Genomic DNA, 22,220 nt, shown 5'->3' with positions numbered 1-22,220 from the left:
GTGCCTAGTGGCCAAAGTCTTTCAAATGAAAATGAATCCACTGAATTTGCTTTGAAAAAAATCCATTGTAGGTAGCTTTGAGGAGATTTCAGGTGGGATAAAAATTGTTAGGCAGTTTAAACAGCCCTATAAGCTTAACCAGCTTGTCGGGGAGACAACAGTGTTGGGACAGGACTGTATCCACATTCATTCTTTGAGTAAACAGTCTGTATCTCAGGTTCAGAGGGATGACTGGACAGCTGACTCTGCAGAGCAGGAGGACAGCTGTGCAGTTAATCTATCAAGCATATAGGGGATGGCAGGTAAATTCTCATCTCTGGATATTTTGGATATGATTTGTAGTCTTTTAGTGTAGTTGACATCTGATTCCATGTGGAAGCAGAGGTTGGTAAGGGAAGAACAAAAAAAACCTTGACTGTAACAAGCTAGTGTAAATGGATGGTATCGCTTTAGGACAGAGTCCAGCCTTGGAATTGGTAAAAGTTGAGGATTTGAAAACTAGTAAACAAGCTAATGTCTGTGTTGAGGCAAATTACCTGATGTACTGGGGGGAGAAAGACTTGCCCATAGCCATTAGCAGAGACCTACATGGGACAAAGGGTTAACTCGTTGGGTTTCCACAGCTAAGTACGATACTTGGGGCCAAATCAGGCTGAGGCTATGAGTGAAATGAAATTGGGGGTCTAATCACCAGTGGAGATTTAATAGCATTACAAAAGCATCACATTGTCTGACCCAGCTAGAACCCTTGTCTAGGAAAGGCACGGAACCGGAATAGCAGGAGATGCTGCAGTTCCAGACAGAGGTGCCTGATCAGAGCAGGATGGGGGACGGATGATTGGAAGAGCAGGAGATGTAAGGCAGCGCTGAGATACGATAATGAAGCAGATTGTGGGCAGAAGACTTGGCTGTCAGGGAGTGTAAGCAGGGAGGATTGGGGTTCACTGGCAGATCTTGTGTGTGCGTGGCAGTGCAGGACTCGAAGAACAAGGGGTGCTGTAGGTGAGGAATGAGAGTCATCAGCCACTTCGTGTGAAGAATCCAGGGCTGGGCTAGTCGGGCATGTGGAGAATCAGAGTTGAGCTGTTTGTTCAAAGCCTGCACTGTGCCTGCCTGCATCGCATCGTGCCTGGCTCGGTATTAATTCCTCACTTTCACCAGCACCAAACTCATCCTGTTTGAAATGGACAAACAAACAAACAGCCCAAACCAATGAATCATTCTAATGAGAAGACTCCGGCTGGTCAATGAATCATCCCGGAGAGGCAGCCTTAATGAAGAAAAAGCCCCACTGTCCGATCTGTTAAACACAAGCCTTGTCAGGTGATGCTCTATCATATGAGAGGCTGGAACAACTTGGGGAGAGGGCGGGGGAGAAGCTGAGGTCGACTTGTGAAATATGGGCCTCCGTTGAGCTGCGATAACTAGCGGGAACAATTAGATTATCTCAGCTGTGTGCTGTCATGGATGTTTGTCCTGCCCATGGGAGTGGGGCTCCCTTAGTCTGTCCTACGTTACACAAGGAGGGCCACTGATGCCAGTGGGAATCCTGGATGTCATCAAAGGGTATATCTCATTGGAGCACTGGTGGAGGGGCTAGCTGTCTGAGCTTAGACCCATGGGATAGGGTGGGCTTAAGCGCCAATGGCTAGCCTGAGGCTCCGCTGGTGCTGCAATGACCACACAGCTAGTCTTAGCTCACTAGCTCAGGCTGTGCTAGCACAAGTCTCACTCCCAGCTGCCATGTGGACATATCCAAAGGGAGCATATAGCCCTTGGTTTGTCTCTTCCCCATTCTGTGAGACAGACAGCACAGAGATCTGTCAGCGCCCCTTCCACATTAGAGAGGCACCCAAACCAAAACCATGCATCAGAACATGGCTGAACTGTGGCAATCTGGTTCTGAAGCTGGATCAGAGCTTGGCAGACTGGGCCCATCTCTCCTACGGACCAACAGCTGCAGAGGGGCAGTGATAGGTTGCGTCAGTCACCCCATAACGTCAAAACACATCAGCAGCTCCAGAGTTCAGGTTGGCTATAGATTTCCACCTTCAGCTGGAAGAAAGTTCTGGAAGCCTTTCTGTTAGTGCATGTAAATCTATTCATCGCATGCCATTCACGCGTGAAAGCGCTAAAATCTAGTTTGTCATTTGCAGTGTTGGGTAATTTTTAGTTTACTATGGTTTCTAAAAAATGTTTAACCTCATCTGAGGCTCAAATCGTTAATGATTGATGTTTTGGGTTGTGTGTATGTGTTTATAATAAATAGAAACTCAGGCCTTGGCTACACTGGAGAGTTGCAGCACTGGTGGTGGCTTTACAGCGCTGCAACTTACTCACCGTCCACACTTGCAAGGCACATACAGCGCTGCATCTCCCTGGCTACAGTGCTGCATGTACTCCACCTTGGCCTGGGGAATAACGACTGCAGTGCTGGTGATGCAGTGCTGCTCCACCAGTGTGCCATCAAAAGCGCTGTTATTGGCCTCCAGAGGTATTCGGAGGTATCCCAGAATGCCTGCTCAGCCACTCTGCTCATCAGTTTGAACTCTACTGCCCTGGCCTCAGGTGACCCGCCCTTTAAATGCCCCAGGAATTTTAAAAATCCCCTTCCTGTTTGCTCAGCCAGGTGTGGAGTGCAATCAGTGTATCTTTCCAGGTGACCATGCCTCCATGCGCCAAATGAGCCCCAGCATGGACCAATGGCGAGTTGCTGGACCTCATCAGTGTTTGCGGGGAGGAAGCTGTGCAGTCCCAGCTGCGCTCCAGCCGTAGGAATTACGATACCTAGGGGCAGATATCAAGGGCCATGCTGGAAAGGGGCCATGACCAGGACGTAGTGCAGTGCAGGGTTAAAGTGAAGGAGCTGCGGAGTGCCTATTGCAAAGCCTGAGAGGGAAACCGCCACTCCGGTGCTGCCCCCACGACCTGCCATTTTTACAAAGAGCTGGATGCGATACTTGGGGGTGACCCCACAGCCAATCTGAGGACCACGATGGACATTTCAGAGCGGTGGGGGAAGGCGGAGGAGAAGGGGCGGGGAGGAGAAAACCGAGAGTGAGGGTACTGGGGTGGGGGGAGACACCCCAAAGTCCCAGGAGGCATGCAGCTAGTAGCTCTTCTCAAGCCAGGAGGAAGGTAGCCAGTCGCAGCAGCTGGTACTTGGTGGAGGACAAACAGAGGAGTGGGTTCCTGGTAAGCAGCTTTTATTTTCAAGATTGAAATTTTTCAGGAGAGGAGGGAGGGTTAGGGCTGCATGCATGCATGCCTAGATGTGGAATAGCCCATTGATGTGGTCTATCACGTTGTGGTAATTGGCATCGGTAATCTCTTCAAAAGTTTCAGCCAGAGTGTGGGCAATGAGCTTGCGCAAGTTTATTGGGAGAGCCACTGTGGTCCTTGTCCCAGTCAGGCTAACGCATCTATGCCACTGTGCTGCGAGGGGTGGGGGAACCATTGCTGCACAAAAGCAAGCTGCATAGGGGCCGCATTGCTGTAGAAGACTCTCCTGCTCTTCCCAGGTTACCTGCAGCAGCGAGATATCTTCCAGGATCAACTCTGGGGAAAATGTTGGGAGAGTGTTCAGTGTAGGTGCCCCCTGCAGCTGTTTGCTTTCCCCAACGCACAGAAACCCCTGCACAGCCCTGAAGCAATCTGTCCCCCTTACCCACCATTTCAGGGCTCCTGTGGGTTATGTGCACTCTCTTTGGTATGGAAAAATTATGCTATTGTGAAGACTGTAAACTCCTTCACTGCGTGGGAATAAATGTCTGATATAAACAATGCTGCCTCTGTTAACTATTGCCTTTTTTGCCTTTCCACAAGCGACCTTGAGTTCTCAGCTGCCCGTGTTATCAACAGCTCAAAGACTCCAAAACCTCCAGAAAAAGCTGTTAAAAAGCAGACGACCTGCTGCAAACAGTTATGGATCACTCTGCCAGAGAGAATCAAAAAGTGCAGGACTGGAGGGAAAGGGAAAGCAGGATCCGCCAGAGAAACGCAGCAGCCAGGAAGAAAAGCACAAAGCAGCTGATAAGCATCCTGGCGCACCAAGCGGACTCTGTCCAGGCGCTCGTAGCCATGCAGGCAGAGCACTACTGCGCCGCACTCCCCCGGTCCCAAAGCTCTTTCCCTTGTGCCCCAATGTCAGCTCAAAACCCCCTTCCCCAGCATCCAGGTTCTTACCACCACCAGCTGCCTCCAACACTTGTACGTTCACCAACCAGACCTGAGAACTACGACCCTTACCCTCTGCATTCAACCCCCATCACCATGCAGTATAGGCATCCTGAAGAGCAGCAGTCATTGCACAGCACTCCAGACAGGACATATTCAAACCTGTGACTGTACAGTGCCCCACCCCACCCCACCCACCTGCCCTTCTAGGTTCCCAAAATGTTGTGTGTCTGTCCATAAAGTTATTCTCTTTTAAATAAATGAATTCTTGGCTTTGAAAACAGTCTTTATTATTGCAGAAAGTCAAAGATACCTTAGCCCAGGAAAGAAACGGGCACTGGAAATCAGCTTAGGAAACACAGATTCCTACTAACATTGTAACCACTGCACTTCACTCCCATGCAAGGCGCCAAACATTACTGTTGGTTTTCAGCCTCAAATTCCTCCCTCAAGGCATCCCTAATCCTTGAAGCCCTGCGTTGGGCCTCTCTAGTAGCCTGGCTCTCTGGCTGTGCAAATTCAGCCTCCAGGCGTTGAACCTCGGAGGTCCATGCCTGACTGAATGTTTCACCCTTCCCTTCACAAATATTATGGAGGGTACAGCACGTGGATATAACCGCAGGGATGCTGCTTTCCCCCAAGTCTAGCTTCCCATACAGAGATCGCCAGCGCCCTTTTAAACAGCCAAAAGCGCACTCCACAGTCATTTGGCACCGGCTCAGCCTGTAGTTGAACCGGTCCTTCCTCCTGTCAAGCTTCCCTGTATACAGTTTCATGAGCCAAGATATTAACGGGTAAGCAGGGCCTCCAAGGATCACAATGGGCATTTCAACGTCCCCTACTGTGATCTTCCGGTCTGGGAAAAAAGTCCCTGCCTGCAGCTTCCTGAACAGGCCAGCGTTCCGAAAGATGCGTGCATCATGCACCTTTCCAGGCCAGCCTATGTTAATGTCAATGAAACGCCCACGGTGATCCACAAGCGCCTGGAGAACCATAGAGAAATACCCCTTCCAATTAACGTACTCGGATGGTAGGTGGGGTGGTGCGAGAATAGGAATATGCGTCCCATCTATCGCCGCTCCACAGTTAGGGAAACCCATTTGTGCAAAGCCATCCACAGAGTCACGGTTCTTCTTAGCAGGATGCGATTAATGGCCCTGCAAACTTGCATCAAAATGATTCCAAGAGTTGACTTTCCCATTCCAAATTGGTTCCCGACCGATCTGTAGCTGTCTGCAGTTGCCAGCTTCCAGATTGCAATAGCCACCCGCTTCTCCACCGGCAGGGCAGCTCTTAATCTCGTGTCCTTGCGCCGCAGGGTGTGGAAGAGCTCAGCACACAGTCCCATGAAAGTGGCTTTTCTCATCCGAAAGTTCTGCAGCCGCTGCTCGTCATCCCAGACTTACATGACAATGTGATCCCACCACTCAGTGCTTGTTTCCCGAGCCCAAAAGCGGCGTTCCATGGTGCTGAGCATTTCCGTGAATGCCACAAGCAATGTCGTGTCGTACACGTCAGGCGACTCGCTATCATCGTCGGACTCCCCATTACTTTGGAGCTTAAGGAATAGCTGAACTGCCAAACGTGATGTGCTGGCGAGATTCGTCAGCATATGCCTCAGCAGTTCGGGCTCCATTTCCCACAGAAATCGCGCTGCATAGAAACCATTCGGAGAGTCACAATGGTGCCAAACGTGGACGGAAAAACAGGGACTGCTGGGATGTGCAGCGATGCATCATGGGGCGTTGGGACAGGAAGCAGAATGACCCGCACCCTTCCGTCCCCTTCCCACAACCATGGCACCAAAATGGGACGAGGTGCTCTGTGGGATAGCTGCCCATAATGCACCATTCCCAACACCACTGCAAATGCTGCAAATATGGCCACACTGCAGCACTGGTAGCTGTCAGTGTGGCCACACTCCAGCGTTTTCCCTACACAGCTGTACGAAGACAGCTGTAACTCCCAGTGCTGCACACCTGCAAGTGCAGCCAAGCCCTCACATGCTAGAACTTGTTTGCTAGCTAAGCAAACTCAACCTGTGTTCATGGGATGGAACTTGTTAGGGTTGTCTCATGGCAGGAAGACACTGCAATCTAAACATCAGATTTTGGAGTAGCAGATCAGTGAAATGATTAATACTAAATGTGTGCTCAAAGCTAGCAGCTAATGGAGCAAAGGATGGATACGCTGATGGGAACACGCCTCATTCACAGCTGCATACAACCCATCAACTGTCAGAGTTAAGGTTACAATTTACAGGGCCTGTGATGGTTCATTGTGCTGCACCTTGCATAGACTTTAAGGTCAGAAGGACCAGCGTGATCATAGTCTGACCTCCTGCTCATTGCAGGCCATAGAATCTCACCCACCTGTTCCTGTAATAGACCCCTAACCTCTGGCTGAGTTACTGAAGTCCCCTAATCAGGATTTAAGATTTAAAGTTACAGAGAATCCACCATTTACACTAGTCTAAACCTGCAAGTGACCCATGCCCCATGCTGCAGAGGAAGGTGGAAAACCCCCAGGGTCTCTGCCAGTCTGACCTGGGGAAAAATCCCTTCCTGACCTCAAATATGGTGATCCGTTAGATCCTGAGCATGTAGGCAAGACCCACTAGCCCAAGGGTGAAAGTAACTTACAGGACTTACCGGTACTGCCGGAGTCCTGAGAGGGCATGGCATCATCCAGAAGAGGCAGTGCCTCTCAAGGTTTAAAGGCCTGGGGGTACTGGCTGTGGCTGGGAGCCCCAGGGCCTTTACATCAACCAGGGGCTCCCAGCTGAAGAGGTGGCTGGGAGCCCCCCGGGGCTTAGGGGCAAATTAAAGGGCCCAGGGCTCCAACCGCCATGGGGAACCCCGAGCTTTGCTGGGCTGGGGCTGGGATTTAAAGGGCCAAGAGCTCCTGCCACTGCGGGGAGCCCCAAGCCCTTTAAATCCCAGCCCGAGCCACGTCTGGGATTCAAAGGGCTCGGGGCTTCCTGCAGCCGTGGGCAGTCCAGAGCCCTTTAAATCCGCGTTGCGGAAGCTGGTGCCGTCCGGCATGGTGTACTGGCTCTTGCCAGTACTCCGTACCAGCTTACTTTCACCTCTGCACTAGCCAGACACTGGGAAAGCGTACAGCAATACAAAGTGCTAGACACTCACCCTGCACTCATTTTGCACAAAGTACAGGTGGATGGATGGACAGGGAATCAGTCCTTGCATTATGGAGCTATGTTGCTAATGTTTGCAATGTGTTCTGTGAGGAGCCTGCTTTATTAGTGAGTTTCCTGAGGACATGTGGGTTGCTGATGTCTTAAATTTTCGTTTTCTTGTTTCATCATGCTTGTGTTGGCAATGCTGTATGTTGGTTAGCAACCTTCACTGAATTACTTGTAGGATTTTTCCCTAAATGAATATGAATAAGGGAGGCATCAGCCGTCTTCCAAGAGTTGTATATTACTGCTGTAGCACCACCCACGATTCCCCTCTCTCCTCCAAACCCTGGGGTGTCTGAAATGTCCAGGCAGGTGGGGAGAGACTTTGTGGGGGCCTTTTCCCACTAACAGCGTAGATGTTGGGTCATTATTTTTATCATTTATCATTTGCATTGCAGTGGCCCTGTTGTGTAGTGCTGTACACACAGCAAACAAAAGGGACCTCTGCTTCAAAGAGCTTGCTGTCTAAGTATAAGATGGGAAACAGGTGGTTACAAGAAACAGAGACATCGAGCAGAAGGTGTTAGGGAAGTCAAAACGGGGCTCTCCCTTCCTACCACAAACTGCTTTGTATTCCACTCTGGTCAGTCTTTTTAGCACAATAAATAAAGGAAACAAATGAATTTGGGGCAAGGACAAAAATACTGCCTCTGGTCGGGCTCTTACAAAGAGAGACGCAGCTTTTGCGCCAATTTCCCCCATCCCTATCCCTCTCTTTCAGCCACCTCATTCAAGTCCCCCATGTATTTATTACAGCTCTGCAGTCTGCTGTAATGTGAATTCAGGAGGCCAGGGTATGGACAGCAGATTTGTTTCTCCTGGGAGGCTAGGATGATGGCTGTGGGTTTGTTTTTCTTTCATAGTCAACATCTGGATTGATGTGGAGGAGGGCAAACTGCTGTGGACCAGTGCCTCTGAGAAGCAAAGCTTCCTGTTCAACTGAAAACTACTAATTTGGGGCCTACTAGCTCTGCCAGTAACCCTTTAAGGGCGGGACTGCGTCTTTCTGCAATGAAACCGCCTGTTGAGTGGCTCCTTTGCAGATTTCAGGGAATTTACATTCTCCTCTTGCATAAGAAACTTCCGAATCTGCTGGATTTCCCTTACAGAGTACTCTGCGATAAAGATGCCAAACACATCTTTTAAGGTCAGGGCTGGCTCTACAGTTTTCGCCGCCCCAAGCAGCGTGCTGAATTACCGCCATGGGCAGCGGGGGCAGTCCATGTGCCGTTAGGCGTTTCCGCGGTGGCGGCAATTCAGCGGCAGCTTCTGTGTTTAGCTGTCTGTGGCGGCTTCAGCTAAACATAGAAGTTGCCCTTGAACTGCTGCCACCATGGAAACGTGCCTGCTGCCCTAGTGGCACAGGGACTGCCCCCACCGCCCGCGGCGACAATTTGGTGTGCTGGTTGGGGGTAAACAACAAGGACTGCTGCCCCTTGCAGATTGTCGCCCCAAGCACCTGCTTGGAATGCTGGTGCCTGGAGCCGGCCCTGTTTAAGGTGTACTAAGGGCTTGTCTACGTCACAAAGTTGCAGCGCTGGTGAGGGGGTTACAGCGCTGCAACTTAGGAGGTGTACACATCTGCAGGGCATCACCAGCGCTGCAACTCCCTGTTTGCAGCTCTGGCCGTACTCCTGTTTTGTCTCGGGTGTAGAGGATCCAGCGCTGGTGATCCAGCAGGTCTCCTTCCCCGGTTTGCAGGGGAGTTCGGGGAACACGAGAGCAAACCGCGGCGAAGCTGGTCTCCTTCCCCGGTTTGCTCTCGCGTTCCCCGAACCCCCCTTGAAGCCGCCCAACAGCGCTGCAGTGTGGCCACATCTAACACCACTTGCAGCGCTGGTTGCTGTAAGTGTGGCCACTCTGCAGCGCTGGCCCTATACAGCTGTACTAATACAGCTGTAACAACCAGCGCTGCAAAATTGTAGATGTAGACATACCCTAAGGTACTTGTTAAGGGTTTGCGCAGCACAAGGACAGCAAGCAGTTCTGCTGCTTCCCAACCAGAGGAGAAAGAGTTAAGTACCTGGGGGCACATTAAAATGCCCCTGTAATCTCACTGTTCTCTGCTTTTTCAATTCTTTCTCTTGAAGAGAGTGTAGGGGTGGCCATGAGGTTGGCACAAGGTGTGCTTTTAGTGTCATTTGTGTCTCTGTTTTATTGGAGACTCTCAAAGCACTTTACAAAGGTAGGGAAGTGTTATAAACCTTCTTTTACAGGTGGGCAAACTGAGGCACAGAGCGATTAACTGATTTGCCCAGGATCGTACACATTCAGTGGCAGCGTGAGGGACAGAACCCAAGTCTGCTCACTCCCTGTCCTGTTTGAAGCACAAGGCCAGGATAGGATTAATTGTAATTAGTAATTGTGCCTAGAAGCCCCAGCCAAGACTGAGGCCCCATTGTGGTAGGCACTGTGCATATGCACTGAGAGGCCGTCCTGCCCTGAGGAGTTTTCCATCGAAATAGGGAACACGGGCAGCGAGTGAGAGGGAAACAGTCTGAGAGTGGAGACGTGACTGAGCCAGGATTGGGACCCAGTGCTGAGCCCCTGTGGAGTGCCAGAGCCACTAGACCAGTGGTTTTCAAACCTTTTTTTCTGGTGACCCAGTTGAAGAAAATTGTTGATGCCCACGACCCAACGGAGCTGGGGGTGAGGGTTTGGAGTGTGGGAGGGGCTCAGGGCTGGGGCAGAGAGTAGGGGTGAGGGTTGCGGGGTGGGGCTGGGAATGAGGGGTTCAGGGTTTGAGGAGGTCTCAGGGCTGGGGCAGGGGGCTGAAGTGTGGGAAAGGGTCAGGGCTGTGGGCTGGGGATGCAGGCTCTGGGGTGGGGCTAGGGATGAGGGGTTTGGGGTGCAGGAAGGAGCTCCAGGTTTGGGGGATCTCAGGACTGGGGTGGAGGATTAGGGTGCAGGGTTAGGGCCAGGCTTACCTCAGATGGCTCCCGGTCAGCGGCACAGAGAGTGCTAAGGCAGGCTTCCTGCCTGTCCTGGCACCACGGAGTCCGCTGTGCCCCAGAAACAGCCAGCAGCAGGTCCAGGTCCTAGGCAGAGGTGCGCAAATGGCTCCGTGCAGCTCTCGCCCACAGGCATTGCCCCCCAGCTCCCACTGGCCGGGAGTGCAGAGCTGGTGCTCGGAGTAGGGGCAGCATGCAAAGCCCCATGGCTGCCACCTAGGAGCCAGACCTGCTGCTGGCTGCTTCCGGGGCGCAGCGCAGTGTCAGAACAGGTAGGGACTAGCCTGCCTTAGCCAGGCAGCACCTCCGATGGGACTTCTAATAGCCCAGTTGGCAGTGCTGACCAGAGCCGACACGACCCAGTGCCTTACATTCCACGACCCAGTACTGGGTTGCGACCTGCAGTTTGAAAACCACTGCACTAGACACCCTTCTTTAGCTCGAGACAAACTATTTTGAGAGCTGCCTGGACAGATCAGCAGCCAGCCCCTTTAGAGGAGCGCGAATGGGGTTTTTACAGACTACGCATTATTCTGTGATAACAACTTGGACTGCAGGGCTCATAAAAGTGGTTTTTTTTTTTTTTTTTTTTTACTAAATCTTTTTTTTACAACGGCAGCGACAGTTGGTAACATGATCAGCCTTTGGAGTCTGCCCAGACCATGTCTCACCAACTGCCTGTGGCTTTCTCCTTCTTAGTGGTCACTACGCAGAGCTAATGCCCACCATGTTGGAGGCTAGCTTGGCTCCATACACATCCTTCCACAACGTTCTGCCAGCACCATGGCAATGTGGAAATAAACAGACTTTCCAGATTCCACACTTACATCATCCCCTTGGCAACCAAAGGGCTAATCAGAGCAGGGGCTGCCGTTTACGGTCCAAAAAAAAGAAGTGGAAGGCAAGTTTGAGGATCTGGGTGGTGTTTTTTTGTTTAGTTTTTAAATTAAGCTTTTAATCACTGGCCAAGTTGAAGCGGCAGCAACGCAAGTCACTGGTCCAAACTGATCTTTAACGCAGAGCTCGTCTTTTCCCCACGCATGTTTTGCAAATGGCTGCTTTGACTTTGCCATGTCGCCCTTTCAGTTCATTGGTGCCCTGATCCCTCTAGCAAGAAGCAGAGCCTGGGTGCTGCAGAGCTTTATTTATTTAGTGTTTTCTTGGCATGTGTTTCCAGGGTAACTGCGGGTGACGGAAGCTATAAAGACTCCCCGAGGCCTCCCCCCAAGGGAGATGTCAAAGTCTATAGGTCCCAACCGAGCTGGCAATTATGGCGCTAGCACCTGTAGAACCTCAGCCACAGCACCAGGGGGCGTCAAGCAGTACCCACCAATCAGTGCCAAAATCAAGGGTGAGTGAACTTCTTACCTGGGCAAACACATTCTAACTAAAGCATGTTAGGGAAGAAATAGCCCTGCCTGTCCCTGCTTTTCTCCAGCTGGAGTGAAAGAGTTGCCCCAATACCCTGAGGCTGGGCAGAGAGATAGATGCAAGAGTACCTAGAATAAATGGGAAATAGTACAGTATCCCAAGATGGATCGATAGATGGATCGATAGATGGTGCTGCTGATAATAGTAGTTAATAATAGGATTCTCATCCTAAGGCAGGCAAGTGAACCTTTTTATAGATGGATTGCTGTAGATAGAAAGACAGAAAGACAGACCTGCGGGGTGGGAAAGGGACTAGTGGAAAAGCTCATATGTATGGAGCTGGACTGGGTCTTGTAGGTCAAAGCCAGAGTTCACAGGGAACTAGCATCTCTAGGTCATACCTATCTTTAGTGGGATGCCAATGGCTCCTCGGGCTGAGGGAGAATTGGTTACATCTGCTTATCACTATGGCTTGTGCAAAATCTGAAGTAATTGCATTTGAACCAGGGAGTAACTCCTTTAGGTCATCTGCAGCCTGGGAGCGTAGGAAACAGAGGGGCTGGAGGCCTCTTGTTAGGTCAGTGGGTCTCAAATGATGGTCCATGGATCACTGCCAGAGTTCTGCAGAGACCTTCCTAGTAGTCCATAGTTGACAGCCAAGCAACAGAGCTTGGAGTGTTGGGATTTGGGGGTCCATCAGGTAATCTTTCTTTTACAAAGAGGTGCTTTCCAGGATGGAAAGGTTAGAAAGCTATGACTGTATGGGACAGTCACCTTTGCAGTTACATTCGCAACTGGGGCTGTAGGATGCAGAGGGCAGAGATTATCTCATCTGTGCTCTGGAGTGACAAGGGGGAAGGAGGTGATAGTAGAGACAGTAACACCCACGCCATGGTGTTCTGGAGGAACAGGAGGATAGAAACCTTCTGGTCAGGGTAACTCCTTCAGGGAAAACCTTCTGGTAACTCCCATAATTATATCCCCATGCCAGGGAATGGGATACAAGGCCGGTGGGAGACTAAAGACCTTCTCATTAGAGCATGGTCATCCTCACTATTAAGCTCTGAAGAATGAGGTTTAGAGCAGGGGGGCCTAAACACCTTAGGGGACTTAGTCACAAGATCACTTCCTTGTCTTGGACTGAGATGATACATCGGTAGGAGGAGAAAGGAGCTTCACAAGGAGCATAAGGCATGAATCTCTTCTGGTTGAACCTGTTATATAAGTTAAAAGGGGGCTGACTTGTTCATCTCTTCATGTCAACATTGTACATTCACATTTCCATTTGCATTCCAGGGCCAGGGGCCGGAAAATATGGCCGGCAGCCCTGCACTGGCATCAGGAATCACGACTTCACCATGTTTGCAGAACCAGCCTACACGATGCGTATAAAACACACGGAGAAAAGTGAGTTACAGACATGGAACCAGAACCTTGGCTGGTGTGAACTGGTGTTGCTCCATTGACATCAGTGATTTACACCAGCTGAACATCTGGCCCACAGTTCCCTAGCATACAAAAGTCCAAAATGAGTTTGAAGCTCCGTAGTCGGAGGGAAAGACAACCTGACTAAGCCTCAAAGGCCCATGGACTCAGCACCTCACCAGCATGTAGACGGTCTTAGTCCCAAGTGTTCATGGACTGAGCACCTAACCTAGAGAACGTTACAGGATAAATGACGTATGCTACAAACCCTATGGGACAAATGCATTGCTTCTTGGATGCCTCCCACCCAAATGGTAGCAGAGTGCAGGAATGTTCATGTGGTGCTACCAGCCCAGGGACACAGATCCAGCCCATTTCTGGCACTTTGTCCTGGTCAGGGACAAAATCTTCAGCATGAAGACATGTGGCTATCATGCCTAGCCCATCTAAAATCCCAGTTCTAAGGGCTCTCAGGGAAGCTAGAGGGACCAAAAAAAGTCAAACTCGTGCAAGATGGTGAGCTGAGGGTCAGATCTCTCAGCTGTAGCTTGTGAGCTGATACTTCCTGAACTGGATTCTTCTCCTTTCTCTTGTAGTCTTGGCTGACACAGTCAGTACTGGTGCCTGCTTCATAGACCCTCACCTCTCCCGCTTTGGGTGGTGGAAGCCATCGTCCTTCCGCATACAGAAGCGAGACAAGAGTCTAAGTGAGTAGCAGAAACATGGCTGGTCTATTATTGCAGTGCATTCCATGATGGTTAGGGTATGATGGACAGATAGATGAGTGTAGTATCACAGGTTACTTGGAACTCCTTAAAATTAAGTGAGGTACAGAACTCCTGAGTTTTTCTGATCATGTCTGCACTGTGTGAGTATCTGCCTAGCACTCCCTAAGCCCACAAAGTGCTGTCCCAGCATGCAGTGGGCTAAGTGGGAAACCTAGAAGCAAGGGTGGCTCTAGGAATTCTGCCGCCCCAAACACGGCAGGCAGACTGCCTTCTGCGGCTTGCCTGAGGGAGGTCCCCTGTCCCGCGGATTTGGTGGCACGCCTGCGGGAGGTCCGCTGAAGCCGTAGGACCAGCGGACTCTCCACAGGCAAGCCACCGAGGGCAGCCTGCCTGCCGCCCTGGCGGCGCCGGCAGAGCGCCCCCTGCGGCTTGCCGCCCCAAGCACGCGCTTGGCGTGCTGGGGCCTGGAGCCGCCCCTGCCTAGAAGGTTTCTCTGGGGGACTTGTCTTCTTTGGTTGTTCCAGTGTCTTGGGGAGGAATCTGGAGACTAGGTCCCCAGGACAGTGTGCCCATAGATACCTACAGTAACCCTGAGTTCTGGCAACATAGTTCCTGTCACAAAGGCTGCCCGCCTCTATCCTGGTGCCAATGGCAGCAGCTATCTCACCTATCTGACTAGCTCCCACTCCCCTAGCCCCATGTGAGTTTAATCAGGGGCACACCCAGGCACTGGGAAAGGATCCCAGTTCAATAGGCTTTGGATCAGGCCCAAAACCAACTGCTGCTCCACCTAGTAGCTGTTAACCAGGTGGGGGACTGTTTCTTTTTCAAAGCAGGTGAGGACGCAGGCTCCCCGCCTGCTGCCATGGACTCTCTGGCTCTGAAAAGCTGCGGCTGCTGTGCTTCCCACCATACAAACCCTAGAAGGCAGTGTGATGGGTTGAATCACAGAAACCTCCTTGGGAACTGGCAAGTGATGTGCCAAGACTACTTCTGCCAGTTTTCCCTGCCAGCTTGAGACCCCAGCACCCTGTCTTGCTGAGCCAGACACACCTATCTGCTCCAACACAGACCCAGGTTGCAGACTTAACTGAAAGCAGCTAACAGAAGTGTTCTTGTCTTAAACACTCAGGTGCCCAACTCCCACTGGGGTCTAACCCCAAATAAATCCAATTTACCCTGTATAAAGCTTATAGAGGGTAAACTCATAAATTGTTCTCCCTCTATAACACTGGTAGAGAGATATGCACAGCTGTTTGCCAGCTCTTGCCCCCCCCCGGTATTAATACATACTCTGAGTTAATTAATAAGTAAAAAGTGATTTTATTAAATACTGAAAGTAGGATTTAAGTGGTTCCAAGTAGTAACAGACAGAACAAAGTGAATTACCAAGCAAAATAAAATAAAACACGCAAATCTAAGTGTAAAACAGTAATACAGCTGAGTACAGATAAAATCTCACCCTGAGAGATGTTTCAATAAGTCTCTTTCACAGACTGGATGCCTTCCTAGTGTGAGCACAATCCTTTCCCCTGGTCCAGCCCTTGTTCCAGCTCAGGTGGTAGCTAGGGGATTCCTCATGATGGCTCCTCTCCTCCCTTTATTCTGTTCCACCCACTTTTATATCTTTTGCATAAGGCGGGAATCCTTTGTCCCTCTCTGGGTTCCCACTCCCTCCTTCACAATGGAAAGACACCAGGTTAAAGATGGATTCCAGTTCAGGTGACATGATCACCTGTCACTGTCAGACTTCATTGCTCACTTGCCAGCACACACATATACAGGAAGACTTACAGGTAAAACACACCCATCTGCAGTCAATTGTCCTGGTTAATGGGAGTCATCAAGATTCCAAACCGCCATTAATGGCCCACACTTTGCATAATTACAATAGGCCCTCAGAGTAATATTTCATATTTCTAGTTTCAGATAAAAGACTGGTACATTTATACAAATAGGATAAACACACTCAGTGGTTTACAAGCTTTGTAATGATACCTTACAAGAGACCTTTTGCATGAAACATATTCCAGTTACATTAGCATATTTTCATAAAATCATATAGAGTCCAACGTCACAGGCAGCATGCATGGAACATGCTGAGAGCATTCAGAACTAGTATCACACGCACTCGCATCAGGAGTAGTTAGTTACTCATTCATAATTTCTTGGTATCCAACAGCCCAAGCCCTCTGGGAGCTTTAGCAAAAAATAACTAACATATTGGATCCAAGCAGGCCAAATTCATATCCAGGACAAGCTCATTACAGCACTGTGGAATCTGGCCCATTGAGTCTCACTGGGCCAGCCCCTCTGCTGGTGTGTATTAGCCTAGCTCCATTATGGAGCTACACTGGTTTACATAGCGAGGATCTGAGCCTGCATCTCCTAACCTAGCTGGAATTCCTATGACATTTGCGAAGTCTCGCCATGCATGGCGATGAAGAAGCTAGAATGTAGTTAGACCTTCTAGGGACCATGGTGTTGCAGTGGGTAAATGCACTAGCTTGTCTTCTCTGCAGACATGGGTTTCAATACGACATTGACTGCAACTTACACGAGGTTGAAGGTCTCATCCTAATCCTTAGCGGGCGTTTGTTCTAGCATGATACCACCAGAGTTTATCACTGCTTCAATATGTTCGGGAACACACTGCAGACCTTCAGTGCTGTTCAGGAATGGCCCATGGTACTGGAATAGCAGCTCAGAGAGAGGTGCATTGGTAGAGCTGTGGGAGACACAAGACTGGAAGAGCAACGGAATCATATTAGCACTGTGGTGCGTTAGCAATGTTATTGGGAAGGACAGTCACTTACTAGCTGGGCTATTGGAGGCCAGCTCTAAATGCATTGCTTCCCCCTGCTCTAACCAGGGCTATCAGCTTCTAACTTACAAGCCCTCAGTTCACCTAATGTTTATTAAACAGAGGCTCTGCAGAGTGTCCCAGCTGCCTTGTGCCTGTTTAACATCACACCCACCATTTGGTAGATGAGTGGGAAAGACCTTTACCCTCTCCTCTTGGTGAATCGGGCGGATCTGTAGCCCTTTCAGATCAGTGGAAAGATTCCCATTGACTTCAATGGGCTTTGGATCAGACTCCACATCCTCTTTGGGAATCATGAGGTGAGGCAAGAAGTGTATTCAATGGGAGAAAAAAAATTACACTGAGAAACTTCCTATAGATGCATATGCCCCTCCAGCTGCTATCCAGGCTTACCAGACATATCTCATTGGACAATTAGCAACAATCTAAACCTATGGCTTTCCTAAGCACAGGAACTTGCCATCAAATAAAGTAAACTGGCAAAAATGCCATTATTATTAATTATACAATCAACAATAATAATAGTGCTGAGGAGCATAGACCAGGACTCTTATGTTAGGTGCTCTACATATACAGAACCAACAGGTGTCCCTGCCTCAAGGAGCTTACAATCTTAGCATATGTTATTTCAACTCATGTTAGAGACAGAGAGCTAGAGTGTGTGCTTCTACTCCCACCCCTGCAAACACATGTGGCTTGTTGACAGCATACACATCTGGAATTTTTTTGGCTGTATCCAGCTGCCTTCCCTGTCTCAGCTCAGGGAACAGGTGATGGGAAACACTGTGGCTCTGTGTAGCTATTAGAAGCAGCTGGGCAGATGTGTAAGTCCTTGTAGGGTTTGGTTTATGCAGAGGAATGGGAAGGGATAATGGCAGGGGCCAATTTGAGTTGCTCAGTAAATCCAGAACACCTCATCTTCCTAAAGCTGGGGGACTTGGAGAGGTTGAGTCTGTGGCTGCCTGAATTAACACACAGCAATGCCAGTGCAAACCACGTGAAAATAATGGCAAGGAATCTAAGAGGATTATGTAGCTTTAGTTTCGTAATCGAGAACTTTGGAGGTTAGCTATTGAATTAAAGATAAGCAACCATGAATTACAAGGCCATTGAAAAGTTTAGTGGTGATATCCTACAAAACTACAGTATATTTGACAGTGGGGCCTTCAGTTATAATAACTATGGGGAGAGGGACCTGAGGTCCCCGTGCATGAGAATTGGCTGTCCCACATCCCAAAGCAACGGCTGACAACTCTGTCTCTGATGTCTTCAAATATTTGTGCCCACATGAGGGAGCAAAGCTGGTCTGCCAGGTAAGGCACAAGACAAGGCACAAGACTAGGTGCTGGGAGACTGGGGTTGAATTCCTGACTCTATCACAGACTTCCTGAGTAAGTCTGTGTCATGGTATAATTCCCCACTCTGAACCTTAGCGTCCAAAAGATGGTACCAGCATGAATTCCTCTAAGCTCAATTACCAGCCTTGTACTTGTAGCGCTGCCACCAACCAGGAATTCCAGTGCCTGGTACACTCTGGGCCCCCCAAAACCTCACCTGGGGACCCCCAAGACCCAGACCCTCTGGATCTTAACACAAGGAAAGTAAACCCTTTCCCTCACCGTTGCCTCTCCCAGGCTTCCCCTCCCTGGGTTACCCTGGAAGATCACTGTGATTCAAACTCCTTGAATCTTAGAACAGAGAGGAAAATTCACCTTCCCCTCGCCTTCTCTCTCCCCCTCCCAGACTCTCCCTGAGAGAGAAAGTAATCCTAACACAGAGAGAAATTAACCTCTCTCTCCCCCTTCCCTCCTTTTTCCCCACCAATTCCCTGGTGAATCCAGACCCAGTCCCCTGGGGTCTCACCAGAATAAAAAAAACAATCAGGTTCTTAAACAAGAAAAGCTTTTAATTAAAAGAAAGAAAAACAGTAAAAATTATCTTTGTAAATTTAAGATGGAATATGTTAGTCTTTCAGCTATAGACACTGGGAATACCCTCCCAGCCTAAGTATACAAGTACAAATTAAAATCCTTTCAGCCAAATACACATATGAACTCCTCCCAGCCAAATAAACATTTGCAAATAAAGAAAACAAACATAAGCTTAACTCGCCTTATCACCTAGTACTTACTATTTTGAATCTATAAGAACCTGTATCAGGGAGATTGGAGAGAAACCTGGTTACACGTCTGGTCACTCTCAGAACCCAGAGAGAACAACAACCAAAAACTAACAGCACACACAAAACTTCCCTCCTTCAAGATTTGAAAGTATCCTGTCCCCTGATTGGTCCTCTGGTCAGGTGACAGCCAGGCTCTCTAATTTTGTTAACCCTTTACAGGCAAAAGAGATATGAAGTACTTCTGTTCTATTAACTTTTACTTATCTGTTTATGACAGTCTGGCTAAGACACTCAACCCTTGGTTGCTCAGTTCCCTGGCCTGTTAAATAGGCATCATAATGCTATGGCAGGCAGGGCTGGCTCTACTGTTCTTGCTGCCCCAAGCAGCGTGCTGAAATGCCAGCATGGACGGTGGGGGCAGTTTGTGTGCCGTTAGGGTGGCACATGTGTTTCCATGATGGCAGCAATTCGGCGGCAGCTTCTGTCTTCAGCCAGAAGACACAAGCTGCGCTGCCATGGATAGCTGAACATAGAAGCTGCTGCCGAATTGTCGCCACCGCGGAAACACGTGTGCCGCCCTAACAGCACATGGATGCCTCCGCCGTCTGCGGCGGCAATTCGGCGCTCTGCTTGGGGGCAAAAACACACAGACTACTGCCGCTTGCAGATTGCCACCCCAAGCACCTGCTTGGAATGCTGGTGCCTGGAGCTGGCCCTGCTGGCAGGTGGCTCTGTTACATATAGTCTTCCAAGTTCTTTGTTGTTTAGCATGTGAACAAACATTTGGTCTTGTGAAGACATGCTGTGAGGTGTTAGTTTGGGGTAAGGCAAGGTTCTGTGTGGAGGCAGCTTCTGGGGATGAAGCCCTGTGAGCCACAAGAGAATTTGCTCTCTGATTATAGTCAGTTCCTGTGTCAATTACCCCCTGGGAACTGGGCATTGGTGTGGGGCTGATTTTCCTGGATGAAGAGATTGCATGCTGTTTGTGACCACCTCTGTCCCAGGACTGACAGAGCCCCCCCCTCCCCAAATCCATATGGGCCAAAGACCAAATCTGAGGGAAGATACTCCAAGAGTTTCAGCCAAGAGGCTTTCAACCCAGGGACCCAGAGGGCACAGGAAAAAATAGAACACCACAACTCATGATTGGGTAATTGAGGGATGCCTGTGAGTATGAGTCCAAGTCAAGTTTTCTGTCAGAATACAGCCTGCTGTTCCAGATGATATAATTTCCAGATCCCCACAGAAACCACACAGTCCACAAGGGCACAGCTACTTCCCTGGGCGTAACCCTGCAAAGAGGAAGCCAGATTATCTCAATCTTGACAACTCGTCCAAAAAGCTTTGTCTACTCCTGTGCTGACAGTGCATGATGGCATCGCCAGACACAAATATGCCTTTGCCGTGCAGGCAGATATGCCCTAAGTGGCGTTCCAGACACCCATCTGTCATGTATGGGTTGGGATGTGGCAGCTGGTGGGCATTGATACAGAAATATAGGGGAGGGTATTTCTCATGTTCAACTTCTTCCTTGGCTCCATCCACCTGCATTCTCAGCTCCATCATTGTACTTTGCTGGCCCTCCTCCTTTTCCCTTCTGGACAGACGTTCTGTCCTATCCCCTTGTTTCCTTGCTGGATTTGGTCCCTGAGCAGACCCCTTCTGGTCCTTAAACTGAAACCTGTCCCCACACCATCCCAGCTGTACCCCACCAATCTGTGTCTTTGGACTAGAAACTATATGGCGCAGGACCATAATTTGTTTGCCCCATTTCCCTAAGGTCCTTCTAGGCTTGCAATGCTGTATACACGGCTAACAACAACATGAAAACCAAGCAGTGCAGGAGCTGAGGACCTTCTGGACCTAGTAAGGATCTGATAGCTTACTCAGGAGGCGTCTGCTAGGATGTGGCTGCTCCTATTGCACTTAGCCCGCTGCTGGGCTTGTAGTCCTCCTTCCAGTTCAGTCTGGCATCAGATGGTACATCCTCTTCCCCTTCCCAACTGTCCAGGAGGAAAGGATGCCAATGCTGAAGGTTCTGTCTATGCTGCTAAAGGAGATGAAGGATGTGCCACCATTGCACTTGCTGATGTTCTCCCACCTCTGTTGTGTTATCCGTTACATGACCCACTGTGTCTGTCCCAGCAAACCCTTTTGGGGGTTAATGATCTGACTTGCCAACCGCACTGACTCATCTGGCCTGTGGTGCTTACTCAGTGAGCCTCTTAAAGGTCAGTGCCAAAGGGCTGGGATGCCTGTTTAAGGCAGGGTGCACAAATGTGTCTCAGCCGTTCACTCAGCACCTATGACAGTCACACCGGCACAGCTTCTAGCCCTCAGTGCCTAATATGGGCCTTGTTTAGAAACCCCCTCTCCCTCCTTAGCTCTGCTCGAGCTAAGGAGGTCAGTAGCAAGCAGGGCAGCCGAGCTGCAAGCCGGAGGGGTCACCAGGATAGGGGAACTATTCCTCAGGAGAAAACATGGCTCTTGCTGGAAGAGGCAATGAGGTGTGAAGATCCTGCTGCTGAAGTGAGCTGGGCATTCAGGGAGAAAGATGAAATCGGTCCCCTGGGGAAATGAACAGAGGTGGTGGGCTCTGCATAGAAGAGCTTTTAGAGCGAAGATGAAGACAGGAGGTCCCCGCGGAGAACAGACCGAGGGGCCAGCACTAGAGCCCCAGGGAGATGCTGATACCCGTAATGAGAACAGTTAGTGGCACGTCCCAGCTGGACCCAAGCAGCAGTAGTTGCTCTGGTCCTTATTTAACCAACTGGCAGCTGGGGAGGATGCTGAGCAGAAAAGTCACTGTGGCCAGCATTGCTGTTGCCTGTATTTCTGTGCAGCTACTAGGGCCCAGAGGCTTGAACTACGTGGGCTGCTGCTTTAGCTTCTTCACTGAAGAGTTCATCGTCCCAGTGAGGGGGTGAGGAAATAAACAGCAACTGATGGCTTGTGCAGGTCGGGGCCCGGGAGCCCTTCTGTTCCCAGCGCATCGTTGTGTGGGAGAATGGGACAGACAGCGCTCTTCAAGAGCTCAGCAGGCTGGAGCCACTTGACTCACTCACTGCAGACATCTCAGAGGGGCAGCCCATTCAGAGGGAGAGAGAAACAGAGGCGGTGAGCACAGTCTGGTCATGGCCTGTGGGAAGTACTGTGTCTGGGAGCTCCCAGATAACGGTAATGAGGGAATGTTGCAACCCTGATGATTTCACCCTGCCGGATACTCACCAGTTTGCTGTACTGGACCTCCCCTGGGGCTCATAGGCTCTTGGTTTGTTAGGAATGAGTAGAGTTTAGGCATGTTTGTGGGCCTCCATGCAAACACCTCAGATGCAGACCCCAAGTCTGACCCCACCATTCAATTGCCTAAGTATTGAAAATAGTGTCTGCTCTCCAGTAGCAGCTGCATGCTCCCAGAGTACCA

At 50.0% G+C, this 22,220-nt stretch overlaps 1 protein-coding gene across 1 annotated transcript in view; it reads left to right on the top strand.

Moving 5' to 3' along the window:
• Window positions 1-295: 295 nt before the first annotated feature.
• Window positions 296-22,220, top strand: part of ODF3L1 (outer dense fiber of sperm tails 3 like 1) — a 29,076-nt gene continuing 7,151 nt past the window's right edge. Inside the window, exons 1-4 of the mRNA XM_030578255.1 lie at window positions 296-302; window positions 11,525-11,677; window positions 12,994-13,104; window positions 13,719-13,829. Coding sequence (XP_030434115.1) covers window positions 296-302; window positions 11,525-11,677; window positions 12,994-13,104; window positions 13,719-13,829 — 382 coding nt within the window. The remainder of the gene's footprint in view (window positions 303-11,524; window positions 11,678-12,993; window positions 13,105-13,718; window positions 13,830-22,220) is intronic.

The sequence above is a fragment of the Gopherus evgoodei genome, chromosome 10, assembly GCF_007399415.2.
Source record: "Gopherus evgoodei ecotype Sinaloan lineage chromosome 10, rGopEvg1_v1.p, whole genome shotgun sequence".
In the NCBI taxonomy this organism is placed as follows: domain Eukaryota; kingdom Metazoa; phylum Chordata; order Testudines; family Testudinidae; genus Gopherus; species Gopherus evgoodei.
The sequence above is the reverse complement of the archived record's forward strand: the minus strand, read 5'-3'. Positions and strand labels throughout refer to the sequence as shown.